The sequence below is a fragment of the Struthio camelus genome, chromosome 5, assembly GCF_040807025.1.
Source record: "Struthio camelus isolate bStrCam1 chromosome 5, bStrCam1.hap1, whole genome shotgun sequence".
Classification (NCBI taxonomy): Eukaryota; Metazoa; Chordata; class Aves; order Struthioniformes; family Struthionidae; genus Struthio; species Struthio camelus.
Window position 1 is genome coordinate 7,681,787 of NC_090946.1, and position 22,288 is coordinate 7,704,074.

Genomic DNA, 22,288 nt, shown 5'->3' on the forward strand with positions numbered 1-22,288 from the left:
TCCTTCCTACACACTCACACAGGAGAGCGGAGCATCTTTACGCCCCCATGTTGAGAGAGCCTGCTGCTCCTGGGGCTGCATTTGCTTCTCCCCCAAGGTGCAGCCTGAAACACTGTCCCTCTGCGTTCTCTCTTTTAATGGGCTGTGCCTAAAAGCCACAATCAAGTCCCCAAATTATTTACATTAAGGAAAAATAATGAAGGTGGTAACAAGTGGATTCCTGTCAGTCTGAAAAGACATTCTTCCTAATTTATACAGGTATACAAATATCTATACTGGAGGTTTGTGATTGACATAGAATACTGGACAGGAGTTCTGCTGTGAGCGTTTAATTGCTCTGTTTGTGAGTATTTTTTTTTTAAATCTGAATTTTGTCATTTCTAAACTCATACTTTTCTTGGATAGTGCATGTCCTTAGAACATTTAATGGTGTGCAAGATTCTAATTGTAACTGCCACTGTAAGTTTCGGAGGCTTAAACAAGGTTGTACAGTGCTAATGAATGACTGGCTACTTCTGAGCTAGTGCAGCTTTCGTCAGATCTCTGTATAGTTCATTGCACGTACACTGTTTCTTAAGATAACAATTACATTTGGCTCTGAGGCAGCAGGTTCTGTACAATTTAAATATAACAGAATGATCTGATCTTGGTTTTTAATCTTGCTAAGACATAAGCGCAAGAGGAAAAAAAAAAAAACACCTGGCCAGACTATTCTAAAAACATATTTTTATTTAGAACATAAAAAGCAAACCGAAACCGCCACTACTATGAAGACCAGGCTGTTTCAGAGGTCTCTCAGCAGAAGTGATCCACTTCAGAAAATCGAAACAAGAGTCCAGCGATTCACCCAAGCGATTCATCATTCTTCCAAGTGCAAAAAGAGTTTGGAACTGCCGCATCTTACCAGAGAAGCAGAAACAAAAACCAGAGAAAGTCGTTGCTGCCTCCTTTCCTACTCACCTTCACTGCCCCTTCTTCCCCAAACTTGGGAAGACGACACACAATCAAATTATGAAAGTACTCTGTTAAAAGTCTGATACAGTTTAAGCAAAGGACAGCACAGTCTGTTTAGATCTAGACCCAGTTTAGCCCAAGCAGAAAGGAATTCCTACAGATACAATGTCAAGGCCAAATGAAACATACAGGGACTGATGAATAAACACTTGTTAGAAAAAAAGATTGTAAAAGAGGAGGAAGTCTTTAGTCCTGGAGAGGTAGTCGTTACAGGAGGATGAGAGAACAAAATAAGCAAAGAATTCCAACAAGGAAAACCAGATCACATCAGCACGTGGTACAGAAAAGAGACTATATGAAACACAGTACCTTTGTACAGCTGCTTTGTATAGTAAAAGGTTTATATAATAGGTAGCGAGGGCTTCCTCTGAAAAGAGAAAGAGGTGGGTTTTGTTTGTTTCTTCTTCCAACAGGCCTAGTATTTTAAAAGTTACAGATCTTTCGCTATAATTAGAGATAGACTTAAATAACTCCGCTACGGAAGAATGCATATGGGGTAGTGTCGTAAGTGAGAGGCTGATCGGCCCACTGAAAGGAAAGGAGGGTGAAGGGAAGTTGGAGTTTCCAGGTGCGATACTCTCAGCCTTCTGAGACATAAGAGTTACGTGCCCTGCTTCAGGAGAGGAAATCTGGCATGCACTGCATGTTCATTGGGAACGACTGCTTTATAAACAAAACTCGTATGGATGTGCTTTCCCACACATCTCCCACAAACATTTCAGGCAGGAATCCCAGAAGCACAACGGACAGCACAGCAAGTTAGAGTTTCTTAGGTTACCATCTACTTAAATAAATACATCCACCAACCCTCAGGTCAAATCCTTCCCTGTCCTCCAACCATCACCTCAACAAGATGCAGTTTAACTTGTCCACAACCTCTATTTTTATTTGCGCAGTGTCTTTCCAAAGGGCTGTAGTACAGGGATACTGTAATAACGACAATAAACTGCATGAGGCCTGAAGCAAATGATCTTAAGACGACTGGAGGGGAAGTTGATATGGGAACTTTCATACAGCCTTAGCAGTCTACGGGAGTGTATTTTCAAGCGTGTGGAAAAACATTATACGTGTGCAAATAACAGCAACTTAAGGACTTTGGCCCTTCTTTTCCTGCAGTGTCTACCCTCAACTTCACCTAGAAGGATAATAAAGCCAAGCTATCACTCAGGTAAAGTCTTGCTCCTCTGCAACTCGTCACTGCAACAATTATAGTGTATCAGGGTCCAGATCTACCGCTGGTTGAATTTCAAAGCTGTACGAACTTAATTCCAGCCCAGTGACACCAATGATATTAATGTGCCTCCAAGTCAAGGTGAAACTGAGCCCGTGCATGAGCCGAGTGGCTAAGCTGGAATATAAGTCTCAAGTTCATACCTCCAAATCTCATAAATCAGCATCCTCAACTCTGCAGCTTCTGGACTTCTGCTCGTTTATTAAACTTCGGAGCACTGACAAATCTCTGAATTGTGTCTGACATAACTCTTCACAAGCCTAGTAGGGAATATCAGTAATGTGGGTAACACAAAAGCAGCCTTTGAAAATAGGCTGAAGGACACGGGCAACAAGGCAAGAGATGAAGGCTTAAGCATTAACAACATCAAAATCATTTTACATGTGAAAATCAGTTTAGATTGAAACATACTCATTTTACAAAGAGATGTCCAAGACCAGTCAGATCAATGACAGTAAGCTGAGGAACAGAAAAGTTATTTGGACTGTTTGGAATGCCTCAAAAACTCCACAACAGGGCAGACTGCAAAGGGCTTTGAATAAGTCCATCAATCGTCACATGATTTTTGGTCTGTAAAATTCCTGGCATGAAAACCATGCTCAAGTCCCTGCTTTCGACACGAGATAGTAGAGGATGAAGAAGACAACAATCAGTCCTGCAGAAACGTAACAGAGTAACTTGCGATTGTCCCTCCCTGACCGCGTCATGGTGGAGAAACGCTTCACGCTGCCAGTCAGCAGGCCGGTCACACTCATAAAATCTGAATCCTGAAGAAGAAAGAAAGGCAAAATGGAGACATTATAAACAAGAAAGGCTATTCCTGAAGAACTTCCCTTAGTGATTGAAAAACATTTGAATAGGTAGCTGCACAGTAACTGCCTATCTCCCCACACCCACAATCATGTTTCTCTCAGAAAGTTCTTTCACTCCTGTGCTCGGACTCCAGCAACAGCACCATTCCCACAGTGCTCAAACCAGTCACACAAGAGGGATAGGAAAAGTTCTACTCCAAATGCAAAAAAAGTTTCCTAACATGTTTTAAACTGTTGTAAAATCATCTCTTACTGCACTGTTTAATTGCACCTGTGCAGCTTATTCTGCCTGGAACAGCTTGTTAATGGCAACTCTACAAGTGAACACTTAATCCGAAGGAAATGTCTCTCCATGAAGTTAACGTCGATTCATAGCATGTTGGGACTAGCTCAGAAGTAGAGAAGAAGGTGCAATTCATTTCCCTTAGTTCTACTTTTTCTTTAGAATGGGATGGCATGCATGTAAAACTTTTTGTCAGATACCGGCAAACAACTGTCAAATTAATGCAGTTCAGTCATTTTAATTTTGACTCCTGGCCTGCTTTCCTTATTCATGCATTATTTGTAGCTTCTACTCATGTTTCTCCCGAAATCTTTGAAAAGCTCCCCTAACAGAAGCATAATTTCATGTTTATTTAGGACTTCTCCTTTAAGCTCTTTGCCATAACATCTTTTACTTTGATTCTCCAGTCGCCTTAATTTCCTGGCTGAGTTAAGTATCCATTTCAGATACTGCAACACTGTCACTGTGTGCTGCTATTAAGATTCCAGCTGAGCTCACATCTTTGACTCAATTGGCTTCAATGCCACAATTATCTTCTCTCCAGTCCACCTACCAGTTGTCAAAAATGCAGCATGTGCAGAAAAGTCTCTCAAAGCAGCAGTGTTACTGTGCTAACCTTCTTCTCAAATAGCTGTGTGGGATTCCCTTCCTCTCACAGTTCAGTTAATGAGTTATGTTTCTCCCAAAAAGCCTCAGCAGGTAAGCCCTCTGCTACTGCCTCTGCTACAAGTCTTTCCTCTGCAAGTGCTACATAACTTTTTAAGGTATTTCAATTTAGGTAACGCTGCAGAAACTAACAGTGCGACCTAAATATAGGAATATTTAATTTGATAGGGAAAATCTAGAGGCAAGAGAAACCTTACCTTGTTTTCTGACCTTAAATGATAATATATTTTCTAGGCACTAATATAGTAATCGGTCATCCTGGCCTTTCCCCACAGCACGGGGATTCTCCATCAGCAACCAAAGCTTAAGAGGCAGATTACTCCGGAAAGTGACTTTGGTTTTATCAGCCATTGTGCATGCGATGTTTATGTTACCTCTAGAAATTAAAGCAGAATGATAACAGAACAGGGAACCTAACAACCTGATTGCACTCTGAGCGCGAGCCTTGCTCCTTCCAAAGACATCAGTGAACCCTGACAGCTATTCTGTGTTTCAGAGATTACAGTGAGTAATCCTGACAGATTTATACAACATTACCAAAAATCACAGAAGTAACCGAGGAATAGGCCCATCTCCCAGTATTAGCTACAGGAGGCAGGTCTTTAATCCCAGTAAGTAGGTAATCTCCATCTGTATTGCTGGAGTACACTGTCCTACGTGGGTGTTTCCAGATGCTAGATACCTGGCTATGCTGCCCATTCAAAGCGGTATGAGCAGCTAATGTTTATTTATCAATAAACCCACAGTAAGCGGGTTTAGTTGAATTATGTGGCTTGCCAACGGGAAAATCTAACTTTTTCTCCTTTACTGAACTGCTATTAACTTTCACAAATAAGGTAACTGCTTGAGAGCTAGCCCCCCCAAAAAAACCATGGTTTTTACGTTTCATTGCTTTCTTACCATGCCATCCAGGTAATGGTTTTGTTCATCAGCATCTTTGTCAATATCCAGAGCCAGCTATACAGGATGAGGGAGGAAACAGGTATTAATGAACTTTTAACATGGAGACCACCTCTAGCGCATCCAAAGCTGGAAAAATTTGAAACGCAAATAGAAGAGCAAGCCACCACCTCCCCCTGCCTCCTGTATAGAGTTACAGAGCCTTGTTTGGTACAATGACAGAACAGGATTCTCATTTCCGTTGATGACTGTTTAAATGATTTTGCTCTATAGCACTGGAAGTAAAGCATTACTATCAGACAGAAGCTTCATATATATGACACAAGCATTTAAATATTCACAACAGCAGAAATCAGTCCTACCTGCTATAATACTAATCACTGATTTACACTAAGTTCTAAATCAAAGTACTTGACGTTAGCAGGGGCAAACTAACTTTTAGAACACCACATGCGTACATACCTGGGTATTTTTCAAAAGTAGCTTGTCATTTTATTGTGACTTTTCTTCCAGAGGAGATGCACTTAGCAACACTCCTCTGTGCATCTCTCAGGTTTCTCTCTGTGCCTAAAACGCCTTACCTGATGCCGCTTTTCACTAGGGAAAGTTGACTATTAGATCCACTACAACATTCTCTTAAGAGCTGCTTATAAAGAGGAAGCCCTCTGTATCGGCCAGAGGTTTGCGTCTCCCACAAGGCGCTGTGAGGAAGACGAACAACGCAGGCAACTGAAGCCCAGGTAAACTTCATTTACCGCAGCCCCGGATGCGAACTCAGCAACTCACCGATTTCAGCCTGGTGACCTTGCTGGCTAGACTGTCTGCCATACGCTTGTTCTCGGCATCTAACATATCCTCCACGGTGCTCGGACTCTGACCTGGCACAAAAAGAGAAAGGGTTTTATCGGTCCCACTTACAAGTGGCAGCATGTTCGCTCGCCCCAGGAGGAGAGCGAGTTCGCTGTGGGACGGGTCGCTGCGGCGCTCCGGACGGGCCGTTTCAGCCGCCTTCGCGCTTCCCGCATCCCACGGCGCAGGGGACGGATGGCGACCGCCATGAAACGCCCTCCCTCCCCCCCCAAGCTCTTCCACCGAAAGGAAGGGCCAGAGCCCTCGGGAAAGAAATCCTGAAACGTGCCGGGGGGCTTTAGCCGCCAAAAGTAGCTCTAAAAAAGCGCGGAGGCGCGCCAGTAGCCCTCAACGCCCTCGCTTGGGGGACGCGCGTTGTCCCATGCACCAGCGACAGGGCGCATCTCCACAGAACGCTACTTTGGCTAAAGGAAGGAAAAGGCCAGTTTGTTTTTTTTTTTTTTTTTTACCCTTCCCTGCAGCGGGGTCAGGCTGTAAAAGCGCTTCTGGGCTTCGCTGGTTTTTCTGTCCCCCAACACCTCCCCTCGTCATTGCCCAGGCAGCCCCGCCGGCATCCCCGCAAGGGCCGGCGAGAAGCGCGACCCTTTCCGCCAGCATTTCGGGGGGCCACAAGCAGTCGCCGGTGGGGGGGGGAGGCGCTACCGACGCTGTCACCCCGCGCCGCGCCGTCCCCCGCGGGCCCCGAGGCGGCGATCCCCCAAATGGCGGCGACGGCGGCGATCCCCCAAATGGCGGCGGTGGCAGCGCGCCGCACCCCACAGGGCAGCGGGCAGAAGGGAACCTCCAACCCGGCCCGGCTTGGCCCGTTCCCCTCTTCCCCCTCACCTCGGCCCCACTCCGCCATGACGGCGCCCGGCCCCGGCGGGAGGCGGCGGTGCGGGCCCGCCTCGCAGGCGGAGCCCCGCCGGCCCCCCGCCTCTACAAAATGGCCGCCGCCGCCACCGCCGCCGTTTTGGCGGGGGGGGGGGGGGGGGGGAGAGCGCGACGCAGGCTCCTTCCTCTTCCTCCTCGGCGCCGGCGTTGGGGCGCTCGCGGTGTCCCCCCCCGCTCCGCCCTCTCCCCGAGTGAACTTGTGAGAGAAAACCCGGGGACGGGGAGGGGAGAAATGGAGGCGCGGCTTCCCTTTGGCCTCACGTAGCGCCCCGAGAGGCGGAGGCCGCCCGCCCAGCCCCGGGCCAGGCGCCGCGGTTCACCCGCGAAGCCCGCCGGGGGCGGCGGGGCAGGGACGGGTCCGCAGGGGCAGGTAACTGCGCTCCGCTCGCCGCCGCCGGCTCCCGCGGAGGCAGGGAGGGAGGGGAAGGGCTCGGAGGGGCCTCGGCGGGCGCAGGAATGGCGCGGAGGGAACTTAAACGAGGAAGGAGGGGAGGGGGGGGAGTGAAGCAAAAATGAGAAGTGCTGCAGCCCGCTCTTGCTTTTTCTGCCCCCAAAGCCGCAGGGAAGCGCAGCGCCGGAGACACAGCATCTGTCCTGGCTCACGCTTGTAGACCCGCATCTGCTCGTTCACGCCCTTACCGTGAAGGACCTTGTCTGCTGAGGGTCTCAAGCAGGCCAGCCGTCATCCGGATGTGTGGTTTCGAGGCGTACGCGGTGTGTCTGCCCTGATCTTTCCAAAACGCAGGCACCGAGGGCCCCGGTGCACGGGGTTATCCCCTTCAACAGGTTCGGCAAAAATCCTAATGATTTCTACCTTTTTCACCACCTTAAAAGGCAGTCTTAAGTGAGCCAGGATGGTATTTGCCTCTCTGCCTTGCTTTCCTCTCCATCCCTTTTTACTCCACAGGAGTCTGTTTTTTTTTTTTTTTTCCCTCCCCCCTGCTCCTGGGCAGTAACAGAAATCAGGACAGCCAGAGGAGGAGGAGGCAGAGAGCTATTTCAGGGAGCTGCTGTTATCTGTTCTATGTTAATCCTCTGGCTGGGTGGGGGGAAGGTTTTCCTGAGTGCTGTGCTGGGAGGGCAGATGTTAAATGTTGGGAGGCAAAGAGAAGAAGACAGGATTAGAGGGAGAGGGAGCTAGCGCCTGGTTCTGCTTGCGTTATCTTATCTGCTCTGCTTTTATGGACGCAGCGGAGTGAGCGATCCCACTTGTGTTTTGGGGGTTTTGTTTTGTGTGTGGATTTTCTTCTCCCCCCTTCCCTCCTTCCTTTCCCCCACCCCTTTCTCACTCCCTCGGTTCTCTGTGTATCAAGGTCCCTTCGCATCAGCGTTGTCCAGGAGCTCTGGAAGTGCCCTCGCTCCCCTTCCTGCCTGTTTCGCCTCCATCAGCAGCTGAGCTGGTGAGATAATGGAGCTGAGGACTGTGGTAGCCACGGTGGAAAGCGGGGAGCAAGACACAGTTCTCAAGGTGCTTCAGGTCTACAACCAGGAGGTGAGTGAGCACCAAACCTCTGCCTGACGTCAGCTGCTTCTGTTTGTGAGCCTAGAAGCAGGTTGGCCATGTTGTGGGATTTCTGTGCCATCCGGCGGTCCCCCGTCTGTCTCCTCTAAGCGCATCTGTCTCTGCATTACTGCCGTAAAAATGTTGTAGACCGCTTCATCTTTTGTTTGCAGACGGTTTTGTATTTCGTGTTTTGGTAAGGAACAGCTAAGCAGCATCTCTTCGTCTTATTTCCTTGGTGTACTGGAATTAAAGCACATAGAAAGCATTTTTTATTATCCGGAGCACAAGTAAAGCATGGTAGGGAAATAAACATCAGCATGAATATGAAGTAGGAGGAGCTTTTAGGTTAAAGCAAGGTTTGGAGGTAATAGAACTGAGGCCCAGGGAGGAGCTGCAGGTGAAATAGTGGCTGTGATTTGCAAGCAAAAGATCACCAGCGGTGGACATGGATGGACTGCTGGAATTAGGTACAGGTGCCTGATCTGAAAGCTAACAATAAGAAAAGGATAAAAAATGAATATAGGATATGAAAAGAACGGCTAGGAAGCAGAAATGGAAGTGTTCCTAGCCTTAAAGCAGCAAAGATGATCTGTGGGGGTAGTTCCCTTTTGAAATAGACTCTAGCTGTCAGGGAAATATCTCTTAGAGCATTTCCACCAGGATAGGGCTGGCCCTGCAGATCTACATGACTCATTCTGCACTGTTCTTAAGCAGGTGGGAAGCAAGCAGGGAAAAACTGCAAGTATTGTGCACAAGTGTGCACGGGGAAAATGTGCAACTATTCCCAGCAGTCACTTTCGAAACATTGGAAATCTGAACTAAGAAGCAGAAGGTCCCCACTAGAAAGACGGTCAGCAGGATTACAGTCACCTACAGTGGACGTAATGCTGAAGAAATCAGGAGAGCAAAGAGGGAGTTTAATGTGTCAAATTTAAGACGTTCTTGGTAGAATTCCTCCAGCTGGATCCTTTGTCGGTGTATCAAGCGTAGGAAACTTGTGAGAATGTCAGTGATTTTGCTAGTCGGTCTAGAAGAAATGGAGCAGTCAAAGAGGATAGGAAACTACAAATAAACTAAGCAACTTCTCTACATGAGTTTTCACTGCAAAAACTGATAGTAAGGTATCACTTCCTGGGCATGTTTTTGGAATGCAGTTTGCTATTATAGATACGGTCGATTCTTGGTTGCCAGGAATGAAATACGGGAGGATACTCCAACTGAAGCAAAACCACAGGTATTGCAGCAACCCATACGAATGAGATGACAGGAACTTGCAAAAAAGATGTGATGGGAAAGGAAAAGAACAAGTGACATGGCGCTGTCTTCAGAGCACACCGGTTCGAGGACTGAACTGCCAGTTCCTTGTAATGTGGTGCTACAGCCTGTGTGCGTACCAACTCACAGCGCTAAAGCATGGAAGGCCAGCCCCTGGCACAGCGCTTACAGGAATTCAGATGTCCTGCTTCTGCACCGAGGTTTCTTAGCTGGCATGTCTGCATCACTGTATCCATCCTTCTTTGTTCTAGGCCAAAAAAGCCAAAGCTGTCCCAGGGATCTTAGTAACTGTGACGCTGTTGATCTGCAAACTGTATCGTCTACTTACAAGTAGCCAGGAGCTGGCCCTGTGTGTAAAAGGCAGTGAACAACAGAGGAGATTATGCTTGCAGAGTGAATGAGTCAAGGCTAACAAGGAACACGTGTGATTTCCAAAAGCTCAGTGCAGACGATCACTGACTGCAGTGAGCAGGGAATGAGATACAGTTGGACAACTGAGCAGCTCATGGGCAGGAGAACCATAAGGTGATACATACCGTAGGAGACAAGCTGAGCTATTCAGACATACGGATGGGATCTCGGTGAACTGCAATCACTCAGGAGAAGAATTAGTCCAGGTTATAAGAATGATTGTTTGTGGTAAGACTAATTGTCTTTATTGAACAGCTTCGTAAATGCATCTGTGCAATGTAACTTGGCAAAAGAGGTGATGGGGAGCGTTAAGAAAATGATGGAGATAATGACATCCGCAAACCTCTGTCTAGCTATATAAATATTGACCCTCCTTACGCTTCTTCTCCCAGAAGACCATAATGGGTAAAGTTCTGGGACCGTCTTATGCAGGAGATCGGACTGACTAATCTAACGGTCCTTGTCTGTGACTTGTGAGACAACACATTGGTGAAAGGAAAAGCTCCTACACCGCACGGTTGATCTGTGGACCTCTCTGGCAGAAGTGCTCGCAGAAGCAGAAAGGTGAATAGGATGGAGTGAGCTGTTCTGTATGCCTGCTGTTAGCAATACGTTCTTTGCAGTACTTGTTGTGAAGCCTGGCTTATTGAGAGCTGCGTGAAAGAAACTGCAGACTTCAGATGAACTTGTTTACCTCCCCACCCCGCAGTGCCGCCCAAGTTGGTGGGGGATATTTATGCAACGTTTTGTGGAGTTCAAGTGCAAGTGCAAGTTCAAGTACTGATGCAAAGTAATGCAGGGCAGTAAAGCGCACCCTGTGAGACGCCATGTGGAGAAGGGTGTTTACCTTTGCTAATCAGTTGTGTGTAAAGAACATGAGCTGAAAAACAGTTGTACTTCCAGACACTGTGGGAATGAAGAACACAAGGATCTGTTTGCAAATAACAAGAGGCAGTACTTCCTTTCCGTAAGGAAATGGAACAATAAATATCAAGGGGAAAAAATGTATTGGCACAGCTTGGGATGTGCTGTTGTGACACTGAGCAGAGGAATGATAAAATACTGCAGTATATTTGGATTGCGATGAATACCTACTTTCCTCCTGCAGTATTTAAAAATAAATCCGTCAGTCGGATGGGCACAGCTTCGGCCCGTGGCATTCAGGCCTCCACTGTAGAGCCAGTAAGAAAGTGTAACAGTTAATATTCATCACAAATGTTTTCTGGAGATGAATGAGAGGCAGGGACCTCCAGAATAACGGGGATCTTGGTCAATGAAAGCATTTCAGACCTCACGGTATGGCCGATATCTGTGCAATTCAACCCAGATTCATCCCTGCTAATTCTGAAGCACGTAGTTTTGAGTTGCTTAAAGAAGGATGATCTTGGAGAGAAAAAACAGCAAGCAAGTTCAAACCTCGGTGGCAGGAAAGTTGTCCTGTCTGATTTCTCAGGAACTTCCACTGCTTGCTACCATCCTGTGAATATCTTAGACCCCTGTAAATGCTCTGGCTCTCCTTGCCATGCTGATTCTCTGCCACTCCACTGGTAAGGACCGTCCTTGAAAAGATGTGCTTGCTTTTGCCAGTGTTTTAGACCTGCTGCTTACCAGCTGAGTGACCCTTTCCTGATGGGGGCTCAACAGTTCTGCAGGTTTTTAACCTATTGCTGGAGCTTAATTTTTTTTTCCCCCACCACCTCTTCTGTCCCCACAGAAATATCAGTGCTTCACCTTTGATGATGAGGAGCGGGAAGACAGGAAGGTAAGCATGCTCTTTGATTTCTTCCTGTAATTGGGTGGGTAAATCTGCTGCTGCTCCATACTTGAGTGCAGCACGGCTTGGTGGTAGTGAATTCCAGAGGCAAAGAAGTCAGTGCTTTTTTCAGACTTGGGGAAGTACTTGGCTAGGGAATGGTGTGCGCAAAGCATCTGGCCTCAGCTTTTCCATCAGCACATGATGCTTTAGGATAAAGGGCAGCGTCTTCCCAGCCTTAATGACCCTTCTAGGTTCAGTGCTGCACATAGTCTCAGCCATAGGTATATGAAAAGTGTTCGCCTAAATGGTATGAGTGCCCTAGGCAAAGATTATAGCAGCATGCAAGCCTCTAGCAGGTAAGTGCTTTCTCTGCGAGTTAGCTGCAGCGTATGGCTAAGGCTGTAGACTGACAAACACTTTAAGATAGCATAATCTGGCACTCAGAGGAGAGAAATACTCCTGGCTGGGCATGTTCATTCTTGCAGCGGGTCCTCTCTCATGCCAGGGCAGGCCTTTGCATGGCTGTACACTGAACGTGTTCGGTGGGCTGATCTGGCTAAAGAGTAATTTATTTATTTATTTTTTTGGCCTGGGTTATTTTCCAGCTGGATTAGTTTTGTGGTCCATTTTATTGGTTGGTTGCACTAATGCTTGTGTTAGCACAGCAGTGGAGCAGGAGTAGGCATGAACCAGGCAACTGGGGTGGAGAAAGGGACCTCTTCTGTCAGTGCCAATGCCAGCTAATGCTACGTGAAGTTTTTCCAACTACAGCCTGAAGCGAGGGACTGGGTCTGAGAAGATGTGAGCCCTTTGCTTCGTTAGTGACTTCCTGTTTGAACTAGGAGAGCCCGATAGGCTGTCAGTTCAGACAGCCTTGGGTACTTCACTTTTTGGGTGTGTCCCACGAGATATCTATTGAGCATCACATCTTATTCCTGGTGATCAGTTCTTCTGAAGGTTTAGACCTGGGCACACGCTCTGAAGTCTTAACCTGACTCAGTCAGAGGCCTTGGTCACTTATGAATATATATTTTTTAACTCCTCTGCTTCAGTCTCCTCATATGGAAGGAGAAGAGGAATGGCTGTACTTTCTCCCTTCTCCAGGGTGTGATTGTGAGACACGCTTCACTCGTGCAGGCAAAGTTTTCTGGATGAAGACTGCTGGAAAGAGAAAATGAGTTTGTGGCAAGGGTGCAAAGGGGGTAAAGCTCGTTCAGTTCTCATATTAAGCCTCATGCTAAGAACTAAAATGTACAGTTCCTTCATTCCTGTCCTCAGTCTTTTTATTATTATGAAATATCTTTGATTAGGCTGTATTAAGCCAATTACACTGAGCTATAGCAAACCCTGTAATCACTGGTGTTTTGATTCCTCTTGTAATATGTATGGGAAAATGTGTGCTCTTACATGGTATTGTCTTAGAGAGATCTAGTGAAATCTTGCCTCACCATGGTATGAGTCGTTACGCAACGGGTAACGAACAGTTACTAGTGTAACGTGGAGTATTATTGTACATAACCAAGATGCACCTGGCTATGTGAAGCATTAGCTTTGTTCTTGGACTCTGCCACTGCTTGCTGTCACATAAGATACCATTAATTCAGAAAGATTAGATCTTCAGGCATTGTAAACCAGTGCTACTGGAGCTCTGCCAGCCTATACCTTCTGAGGATCTGGGTCTCCAGGCAGCCCTGAGAATTAGGGCGGTATTTTTTATTTAAATCTTCTGAGGTCTTTTCACCTCCTTTCCTAGGGCGTTCCCCACTCTTCTCAATCCAGTTAGGTCCTTTTTCCCTCCCTCAACAGTTTTCTGATCTGTCTCTCAAACTTGTCAGTCTGTTTCTGGAGCACCCAAAGCAGACACCTCCCTAATCTTAGAGCTTTGGGTGCAGAGCCTTAGACTGCTGCTACTGACTTGGTTGTTGCTCCTCATTGAAGCCAAGGGTAAGACCCTTTTTCACCCTGCCCTCTCTTAGTTTATTGCAGCTGTCAAGTAAACTATTAGCCTAAACCATCATAACCGTGGATGACACTGAAATAGGTAGTGTTTGCAAGAAGCGATACGGTCAGTTCCTCTGGCTCAGCGGAGGGACCAGTAGTTCACTTGGTCAGAACTAGTTGCCTGTTTGTACTCTCCTATTACATTTGATACCCTCTGCCAGCCATTTTGTCTCGTGCTGGGCATCCTTTCTTGAACTGGGTGAGGATCAGGTGCCAGAGCCAACCACTCCTGAGTTCTGCCAAAACTCATATCTGAATCTGAGCTGTGTAGCAGGCCTGTTTCTAGATGATGTTCACCTCTTCCAAGACAGAGCATTACAGGGCAGTATTTCTGTGTGTGGGGGAGCACTGTTAACTGTCCGTGCGTGAGGCATTACTTGTTTCCCTCTGCACAGAAAATGGCCCAGCTGCTGATCGAGTTCTTGGAAAGAGAGCTCCAGCCATCCTGCCAGGTCACATGTTTGGAAAGCATCCGTATCCTGTCCCGAGACAAATACTGCCTTGACCCTTTCACCACCAAGGAAGGCCTGAAGACTCTCTCCAGGCATGCTGGCATTGATTACTCAGAGGAGCTCATCCGAGAGGTCCCAGACTTGGATGTGATCCTAGAATCCCTCAAATGTCTCTGCAACATTGTCTTCAGCAGCCCTAGGGCACAGGAGCTGACAGCTGAAGCCCGGCTGGCGGTTGGCCTGGCCAAGCGCATCAAATTGTACAACGAGAGGAGCCTTCCCCACGAAGTCAAGTTCTTTGACCTGCGTCTCCTGTTCCTGCTGACAGCGCTCAGAGTGGATATCCGGCAGCAGCTAGCCCAAGAGCTCAGGGGCATCAGCCTGATGACAGATACCCTGGAGCTGACCCTCGGTGTGAAGTGGATGGACCCGTATGAAGTTGCCGCCGAGGAGGGACTTCTCCCACCTTTGCCTCGGCAGGAGACAGAGCGAGCGATGGAGATCCTGAAAGTGCTCTTCAATATCACCTTTGATTCCAGCAAGAGGGAGGTGGATGAGGTAAGCTCATTGGGTGTTCCACCCCACTGCACTTGTGCTTCTCCAGGCTATGGTTTGATTATTGTTTTTTTTTTTCCCCCCCCCTTCCACTTGGTATTTCCTCTTATTACAGACTGGCTGCCATGCAGCCCCTAGGGTCTGGACCACAATTGTGTGTAAGGGTAGCAAGAGACTTGAGTATCTGACCCGTCATCACTAGAGCACTGCCTCTATCCGATACGTTATTAACCTTTAAGACTTTTACAGCATTAAAATTTCTTTTAAAGTTTTTTTTTCTCTTTAATGACTTGTTTTTTTGTGCAAGTGGGAGAGCAGAGCCCCCAGATAACTCACTCTTGGCTATGGCTGGTTATCCTCTCACCTTCTGAACCAGGTCAGAGGAAGGTGTCATGGAGGACATGGCTGGCAAATCTGTGGGCCGGTCTTTGGCCTCTTCTGGCCCTTGGCTCACTGTTGTAGAGTGATGGGAGCCATATGGGGCAGGAGGAAGAATGCATGTTGACAGGTAGCAAAAGGAGGGTCTGGAGGATATTTCCACTTGAATGTTCTGCTACCCATTCTTAGGTTGCTGGAGGGAGGGATAGGGCCGTGGGCTAAAGGGGGAGCAGACCCTCGGAGGTGGGGGAATGTAGATAAACATTCCCTTTTCCTCATCAAGGTTTTCATTTTCTGTTTTGGGGCCAGGAAGATGCTGCTTTGTACCGGCACTTAGGTGCCCTCCTGCGCCACTGCCTCATGATCTCTGCTGACGGAGAGGACCGGACGGAGGAATTCCACAGGTCTTCGTTAGATAATTAGATAATGTTCTTCTCTAGAAGCAGAGCTGAGGTCTCCCCAAGGCAGGTCCTGTCTGACTGTGGCGTTAACATTGGTTAATTGCTAAGATTTGATCATTGCTAAGATCACTGCTACCAAACAGGCATCTTTGGTCTGGCCTGCAGGTTCGTCACGCTGCTAGAATTCAGAAATAGCCCTGCCCTTTGCACAGTCAAATTATGTGCATTAATGCCACAAGGTCCCAGTCTACAGGAAGAAATGCTTTGTCCAAACTTGCCTGAGTGCAAGGGTTATATTCAGTATCCTGTGCGAAGTCTCCTCAGTGTTTCCACCCGCTTTAGTGGGCAACTTGCTGGAGTAGGTGTTTGCTACCTTAATTAAAGAGTCCCCGAGCTGGCCTTAATTAACTGACTGTCTCCTGAGTCACACTGAGAAATTGCCTGTGTCACGCTGCTGAGCTTTATTGGTCCAGGAGTGTCAGATCTGAGCGGGTGATGCCATCCTGTCCCAGAGAAGATCAGAGTCAGAGGGATCTTGAGCAGGGTGTTGCATGGATCATCAAGGTGGGAATTAGTGATGCAGGGAGAGACACTGGAGACAGACCTGCAACTGCCCAGGTTGGGTCCTGCTTGGTCTCTGTCAAGGTTCACTGTTCCTCAATTGTTGCTGAAGCATGTTTGGACTCCTAGCAAATTCTTCAACCGTCCAAAAAATGGTTTCACTTACTCAGTTCAGTGAGGAGCTTGGGAGCCAGGCCAGAGACAACTTGGGTTGTCTCCCATTGCTGGCAGTTAGTAATGAACCTATCTTTCTGGGTAGTTGAAGAATTTCACTGAACAAAGGTTCCTGACTTTGTGTTTGTGTCTCTTCTCATTCATATGTCCAGCCATACAGTTAACCTTTTGGGCAACCTGCCTCTGAAATGCTTGGATGTCCTCTTGACCCCGAAAGTCCGGCCAGGCTCACTTGAGTACATGGGTGTCAACATGGATGCAGTCAGCATCCTGCTAGATTTCCTAGAGCGACGTCTTGACAGGGTAAGTTGAGGGTTGCTCTGCAGAGTTCTTCACTGCTTGTTTTTACAAGTTCATTGCAGGGTGCCTTTTCTTCATCCTACAGTCAGCCTTTTAAAAAAAAAAAAAAAAGCCTAGCACCAACACATCATATCAAAACCACAGGAGCACTAGCAGGGCATGGTTAGTTTGGAGATATTCCTTTACGGAAGTAGCAGATTTTAGCAGAGACAAAACCTTTATGGGTGGCAGGATTCAGATAGTGTTTGTTGACTGGGAAGATGACTGTCATTGCTTTATGGACTGTATGGGGAGTGAGACTGGTTGAGCAGCAGATGGTTAGCTGGATGGTAAAATAAAAGTACTCTGTTTCTCGTGACTAATCAGTCATCTGGTGGGCAGCTTAATTGTTTGTATACAGCCAAATTGTTTGACTGACGGGTTAGCCTCTAACTCTGTTGTCTGAGGACTGGCAGCCATACTGTCGTTTACCAAGACCCCTCACCTTCCTGGACTCTTCCCAGCCCCTTGTGCCCTTTCGTTCCAGTGCTTCTGGAAGATGGAGTTTGCAGTATTTTCAAGCTGGCTGTGGTTTTCAATCTCCAGCATTATTCTGGGGGGCCTCCAAGTTTTACCACAGTTCTCTACTCTGGATGCCCTACACCAGTATTTATTTCCAGCACTGCTGTGCTACAGAGCAGGGCTCAGAAAGTCGTGCTGTTTGAGGAGTGACTGAGCACTGAAACTCCTGCTACAGTGGCTGGAAAGCCTCAGTGTCCATCCATTTCCCTGTTGGTCTGTACTCTCATGATCTCTACCGCTCACCAGACAAGTTGAGCTCAGCGTGACACGTCGTTCATTTTGTGGGCATTTCTGTAGGGACACAAGCTGAAGGAGAGTCTGACCCCTGTGCTGAACCTGCTGACCGAGAGCGCCCGAGTCCATCGCCAGACGAGGAAGTTCCTGAAGGCAAAGGTAACCCCTGGGTTCAGCCAGAAGTGCGGTGATGCTGCACGGGGGAGAGAGTAGCAAACTGCCTGAACGCTGCCTTCCTCCAGACCTCCTCCCTCTCAGTATTGGGTTCTGACATCTCGGAGGTTGAGGCCTTTGGTACCCACGGTGGTTTTTTTTCCACATCTCTCATGCTTCCTGGATTTATTAGTTTTGGCTGATTTATGAAATGCACATACGTCTCCCCCCACCTGACCTGCAGTTGCTGTTCCAGCTCCACTGATCGCTCCTCACTGTGGCCTTGTAGGTGCTGCCCCCTCTCCGGGATGTAAGGAATCGGCCGGAGGTGGGGAACTCGCTGCGGAACAAGCTGGTGCGTTTGATGACCCACATTGACACTGATGTGAAGCACTGTGCAGCAGAGTTCCTCTTTGTGCTCTGCAAGGAGAGCGGTGAGTCGCTGCACACAGGCGCAGACAGAGTAGGGGCTGGAGAGGCATGAGGGAAAGCACAGGAGTGGTCTCTCTCCTTTCCCTGGCAGTGTCACGGTTCGTGAAGTACACAGGCTATGGGAATGCAGCTGGGCTCCTGGCAGCGCGAGGCCTCATGGCTGGTGGTCGGGAAGAGGGAGAGTACTCGGAGGATGAAGACACCGACACGGAGGAGTACAAGGAGGCAAAGCCCAAGTAAAGAACTCCATTTCCCCCTCCATAGCATCCCTTTTCCGATACCTCATTCTCACTCCTCTGTCCCTTTCTTCACTTGCTTCTTTGCCATCTCCCTGCTATGCTCAGCCTGTCCTGCTCTTTCATGTACACAGATCCCTCCTCATTACTTAAGTTCCATTCTTAGCTTTGATTTCCTGCTCCACCATCTCTACCCGCTCCTTGGATTTAATGCCTCAGCGGCAGAGCTGCTCGTGGTGTGGGTGGTCACTAGTAGATATATCCAGTCTCTACAGCTGGGCACTGGCTCTAGAGCACAGGGGATTCTTTCAGCCGGAGTCCATTCTGTACCAGACCTGTAATGGTGTGTACATGGCAGTATATCTGCCTTTAATCCATTATCTGTGTATCTGTTTTGGTTCCCCCCCCCCACCACCTCAGTACAGAGTTGGTCGGGCTTCCCTTATGCCCTGGCATTAAGGGGTAAGGGTGGTCCCTTCTCGCAGAAGGGTTGAAAGTGCCAAGTACCCCTCTCTGCCTCGAGATCCCCTGTGTTGCTGGAGTGAGCTAGTTTTCCTCTTTGCTTGCTGGTGGGTGGTGGTAACTCAAGGATGAGGTGTGTGGAGGGAGAGCTGCGGAGCTGTGCTTAGCTTTGGGTCTCCCATCCTTTCCAGCATCTGGCTTAATGTCTCCACAGCCTACAGGCTTCTTGTTATATATATATATATATGTTGTGTTAGCTTTTTGCCCCCCTGACTAGAGGAGAGGGAAGAAGTGGCATTGCCCCTTGGGCACCTGGTTTAAAACTGCACTGTGGAAGTGGACAGGATGGGGATGTCTCCCCCACCAGAGAAATGGGAGGGGTTTGTATGGAGGACTGTGTGAGGGGCATGCAGAAAGAGATTGGACGCAGCACACTGTTTCACTGTGATAGCACCAGGGCTAACCTAGGCAGCAAAAGGAGAGGGCCCTGGTTTGCTGTGGCAATGATAACCAGCTCTGCTGTTGAGTTCCTCTGCTCCAGTATAGGTAAAGCCTGATTTTTAGTCAGCTCTCTTCTCACCTTTCTGTTTTACCTCCCTCCTTTGCCCTGGCCTCGTTGTTCTTTTTGTAGCATTAACCCTGTGACGGGACGTGTTGAGGAGAAACTCCCCAACCCCATGGAAGGGATGACTGAAGAGCAGAAGGAATATGAAGCCATGAAGTTAGTCAACATGTTTGACAAGCTGTCCAGGTACTAGAAGACTGTACGTGCCTGTCTTTGTATTAGCACCTGCATGTCTCTGACTTACACTTACCACACTTACCACAGACCTTTCTTTGAATGTGTTGCCAAGGCACCACAAACTGAAGGGACATAAAGGAGGGATTGAGGGAAATACTTGGGAGATATTTCTCAGGTTGTTTAAGTTGGGCCCTGTTAATGTCAGGGGAAGGCATTGCAAGGCCCGTAGCAAGCTCTTTGGCGTGACAGCGTACCACAAACTTCCCCTATTTGTCTGCGCTGTTTCCAGACTGCCACACCGCCAGGTTTGGCCAGGCACTCAGTAACAAAAGGAGCCATTGTCCTGGCAAGGCTGCTGGGTAGGAGGTAGCATTTTGGGGACAGATGGCAGCTGGTCCCCCTTCCCTGCAGGAGTGCTTTTTCCTACCATCTCTCATCCATCATTAATAGGTGCCGCAGATAGGAGCCCAGGATCTGCTGACTGAGTTCAGACCATCCCCAAGGGTGGGAAGGAAAAGGGCTATGTATTTAATGTGTGTGTGGTAGAGGGAGAGGAACAGAGTCCAATGCCAGTGCTAATTTTCCTCTGGCAACCCAGCACTGCGCAGAATGAGACCTAAACCTGAGCCTATTTCAGGGACACTGAGAACGGCAACGTCTGTGGCTTGTTTCCAGCTCTTGCCTCACGGTGCTGGAGGTGTCACTGTTATAACTGTGTCCCGTCTTTGTAAGAAGGGAGACTTGCTCTCCTCTGAGCTGGCCCGGGCTTCTCCTGGGCTGCCTCGTGGCAGTACCCGCAGGCCCTTGCCTTTGTGACGTTGGTCTAGTATGTTCCTGTGGCGTAACCTTTACCCCCTTCTCCTCCCTGGCTGCAGAGAGCAAGTCATCCAACCCATGGGCATCACGCCGAGTGGCAACCTTGCTCCCATGGAGAACGCCATCCGCGATATGGCTGACGAGAGGTCGTCGTCCGACTCGGACCTGGGGTTGGACTGACCCCGACCCCTCGCCCCAACCCCAGAGGACTGGGGAGCCTCCATCTGCTCTCCCTCCAGAACTGGTGCTGCACCCGGAGGCTAGTATTGGGCCAGGACTCTCCCTGTGGGATCTGAATGCAGCCTGGACCCTTCACAGTCCACAGTGAAGAACACCCCCTGCCTCCTTTCCCAGCTCCACAAACCACCTCTTTCTAGAAGCTCTTTGTGGCCTGGCTCCACCTTGGTCTCTGCCCTCCACAGCCTCGAGGATTTCAGAGTCCAAACTGCTTCCAGGACTTCTCATTAGGTTTTTCTTTTGAATATGTGATGTTTGGGAAGAAGGGGCGGGGGGAAATCTTTGTGTCACGTCAACAGGGTTCAGTAACCTGTGGAGCGTTTCGTGTACGTGCCGATGCTTGTGCGGCTACATGTCGGCGTGTGCGTCTCTGCGTGGTTACGCGGGGCAGTCGCTCCTGAGAAATGCAGTTGGGAGTGTGGGGCTCCACGAGAGGGGTGCGAGTTATTCATGGCAGAGGTTGGGGAGGGGGCATCCGCGGGGTGCCTCAGCATAGTGCATGCGTTTCATTAGCAGGTCCCTGTACACGTGTGCTCAGTGTGCGTACGCATCGCGGTGTCTGCGCGAGCGTGGACTCGCCGTGAGCGTGCATGTGAGTGCAGAGGGGAGGGCTGGGCGTGCTGCGGTGAACAGCACGTGCGCTGGGGGAGCAGGCGGGAGGGGAGAGGCGAGTAAAGCTCTCGGGTGAAGCTTCCAGCACTCCCATCAACCACAGGAAAGAAACTTGCAGGTGACTGCCAGAAACACGGATATTTAGTCTGTGGCACTGTGCAATGTTCCTATTACCACTGAGTTTAGTTTTTGGCGTTGGCCTTTATCCGTTATGCTTTCAAAATGAAAGGCCAAAATCTGTGCTGTATGTTGTTGCCTCCTCATCTGCCTTGGCTTTCCCACAGATCCGTTGCTCTTTGTGCCTGGGGGCTGGTGTTGATCCTGTCCTTTGCTGTGGCTTGGATTTGTCTTTTCTTTATTCCTTTGTTTTTCCTTTTTAAAGAGAAATGTTTTAAAGGAAAATCTTCCAGTTTGTCATGTACCAAAACTTACTAGCGCACACAGGAATGCAGAAGTTATGCTAGAATAAAGAAAACCTCCTGACAAATGGTTTTATGTCAGTGATTCATCTAGCATCATAGTCTAAGCAAGTGAGGAAACATTGCTTTTTTTCTGACAAGCAAATGGTTCCGCGCTAATCACCCTGTGCTTTAGTTTTATTTGGGAGGTAAAGCTATAGCGTAAAAATGGTGTTAATCCAGAACCTTTCACTGCACTGCCACCACCAAATATAACCAAACAAAGCAACCAAAGTTAAATCGAGCGTGTAAGCTTGAGGAAGCGCGAAGATGGCAACACGATCTTAACTCTGTCCCTCGGGCCTTGCAACATGCAAAAGCTCCCAGGACTGTTCTTCACCTCCTTTGCAAGTGTTCTGTAAAGTTGAAAATTGTGCACACTGGCATTTCTCTATGTGCAACAGAGGCTTGCTGTTTAGCGTTTGCAGCATGGGTCTACTGAGGTTTATGGCTTAGGAGTGAAAAGTTGAAAAGTGCAGCGTGGTTTGGCTTCTGGTGGAAAGGCTGGAGAGATTGCTCAGGCTCTGTGATGGGGCGCCATCACAGATATCCAGGCAATCTGGGTCGGGTGAGGCTGCAGTTGTGCAGCTGGGGACAGTGGAGAGGTCTGAGAGTTTGCAGTTGTTCCTCTCCATATGTTTTTAGGAATTGGTGCTTATTTTCTGAAGGCCATCTCAGCAAGGAGAAAAGCTGAAGGTACGCTTCCTAAGTGGAAGTTGTGCAGTCAGATCTTCAGTGATTTAAGGCTTTTTTTTAAGCAGTCGTGATTAAAGTTCCAGGATCTCCCAGGGGTATACAATACTTATGTAAAACTGACCCACTTAAGCTTCACAGAGAGGCTTCTGTCATGAGAATAACTTGAGTACATCGCAGCTGGAGTTTTTAGGCCAACTGCATCTGTCTTGCTTTTTCTTTCTTACTCTTTTTA

The 22,288-nt window shown here is 48.3% G+C and overlaps 2 protein-coding genes across 7 annotated transcripts; one reads left to right on the forward strand and one right to left on the reverse strand.

Annotated features, from left to right (window-relative positions):
* Nucleotides 1-706: 706 nt before the first annotated feature.
* On the reverse strand, nucleotides 707-7,675 carry BET1L (Bet1 golgi vesicular membrane trafficking protein like). 3 transcript variants are annotated; one of them, XM_068944511.1, is made up of 4 exons: nucleotides 7,289-7,675; nucleotides 5,693-5,784; nucleotides 4,907-4,963; nucleotides 707-3,012 (listed from the first exon to the last, which is right to left on the reverse strand). In XM_068944511.1, the coding sequence occupies exons 2-4, from the start codon at nucleotides 5,756-5,758 to the stop codon at nucleotides 2,845-2,847; spliced, it is 291 nt and encodes a 96-aa protein (XP_068800612.1). In that variant the 5' UTR covers nucleotides 5,759-5,784; nucleotides 7,289-7,675; the 3' UTR covers nucleotides 707-2,844. The 3 variants fall into 3 exon arrangements, with proteins under 3 accessions (XP_068800612.1, XP_068800611.1, XP_068800613.1); XM_068944510.1 differs by lacking the exon at nucleotides 7,289-7,675 and adding an exon at nucleotides 6,602-6,746; XM_068944512.1 differs by lacking the exon at nucleotides 7,289-7,675 and adding an exon at nucleotides 6,226-6,566.
* On the forward strand, nucleotides 7,297-21,389 carry RIC8A (RIC8 guanine nucleotide exchange factor A). 4 transcript variants are annotated; one of them, XM_009683606.2, is made up of 11 exons: nucleotides 7,297-7,435; nucleotides 7,963-8,141; nucleotides 11,554-11,601; nucleotides 13,992-14,606; nucleotides 15,291-15,385; nucleotides 16,270-16,420; nucleotides 17,276-17,371; nucleotides 17,655-17,799; nucleotides 17,889-18,033; nucleotides 19,127-19,246; nucleotides 20,113-21,389. In XM_009683606.2, the coding sequence occupies exons 2-11, from the start codon at nucleotides 8,058-8,060 to the stop codon at nucleotides 20,231-20,233; spliced, it is 1,620 nt and encodes a 539-aa protein (XP_009681901.1). In that variant the 5' UTR covers nucleotides 7,297-7,435; nucleotides 7,963-8,057; the 3' UTR covers nucleotides 20,234-21,389. The 4 variants fall into 4 exon arrangements, with proteins under 4 accessions (XP_009681901.1, XP_009681904.1, XP_009681902.1 ...); XM_009683609.2 differs by lacking the exon at nucleotides 7,297-7,435 and adding an exon at nucleotides 7,759-7,844; XM_009683607.2 differs by lacking the exon at nucleotides 7,297-7,435 and adding an exon at nucleotides 7,767-7,881.
* Nucleotides 21,390-22,288: the final 899 nt, after the last annotated feature.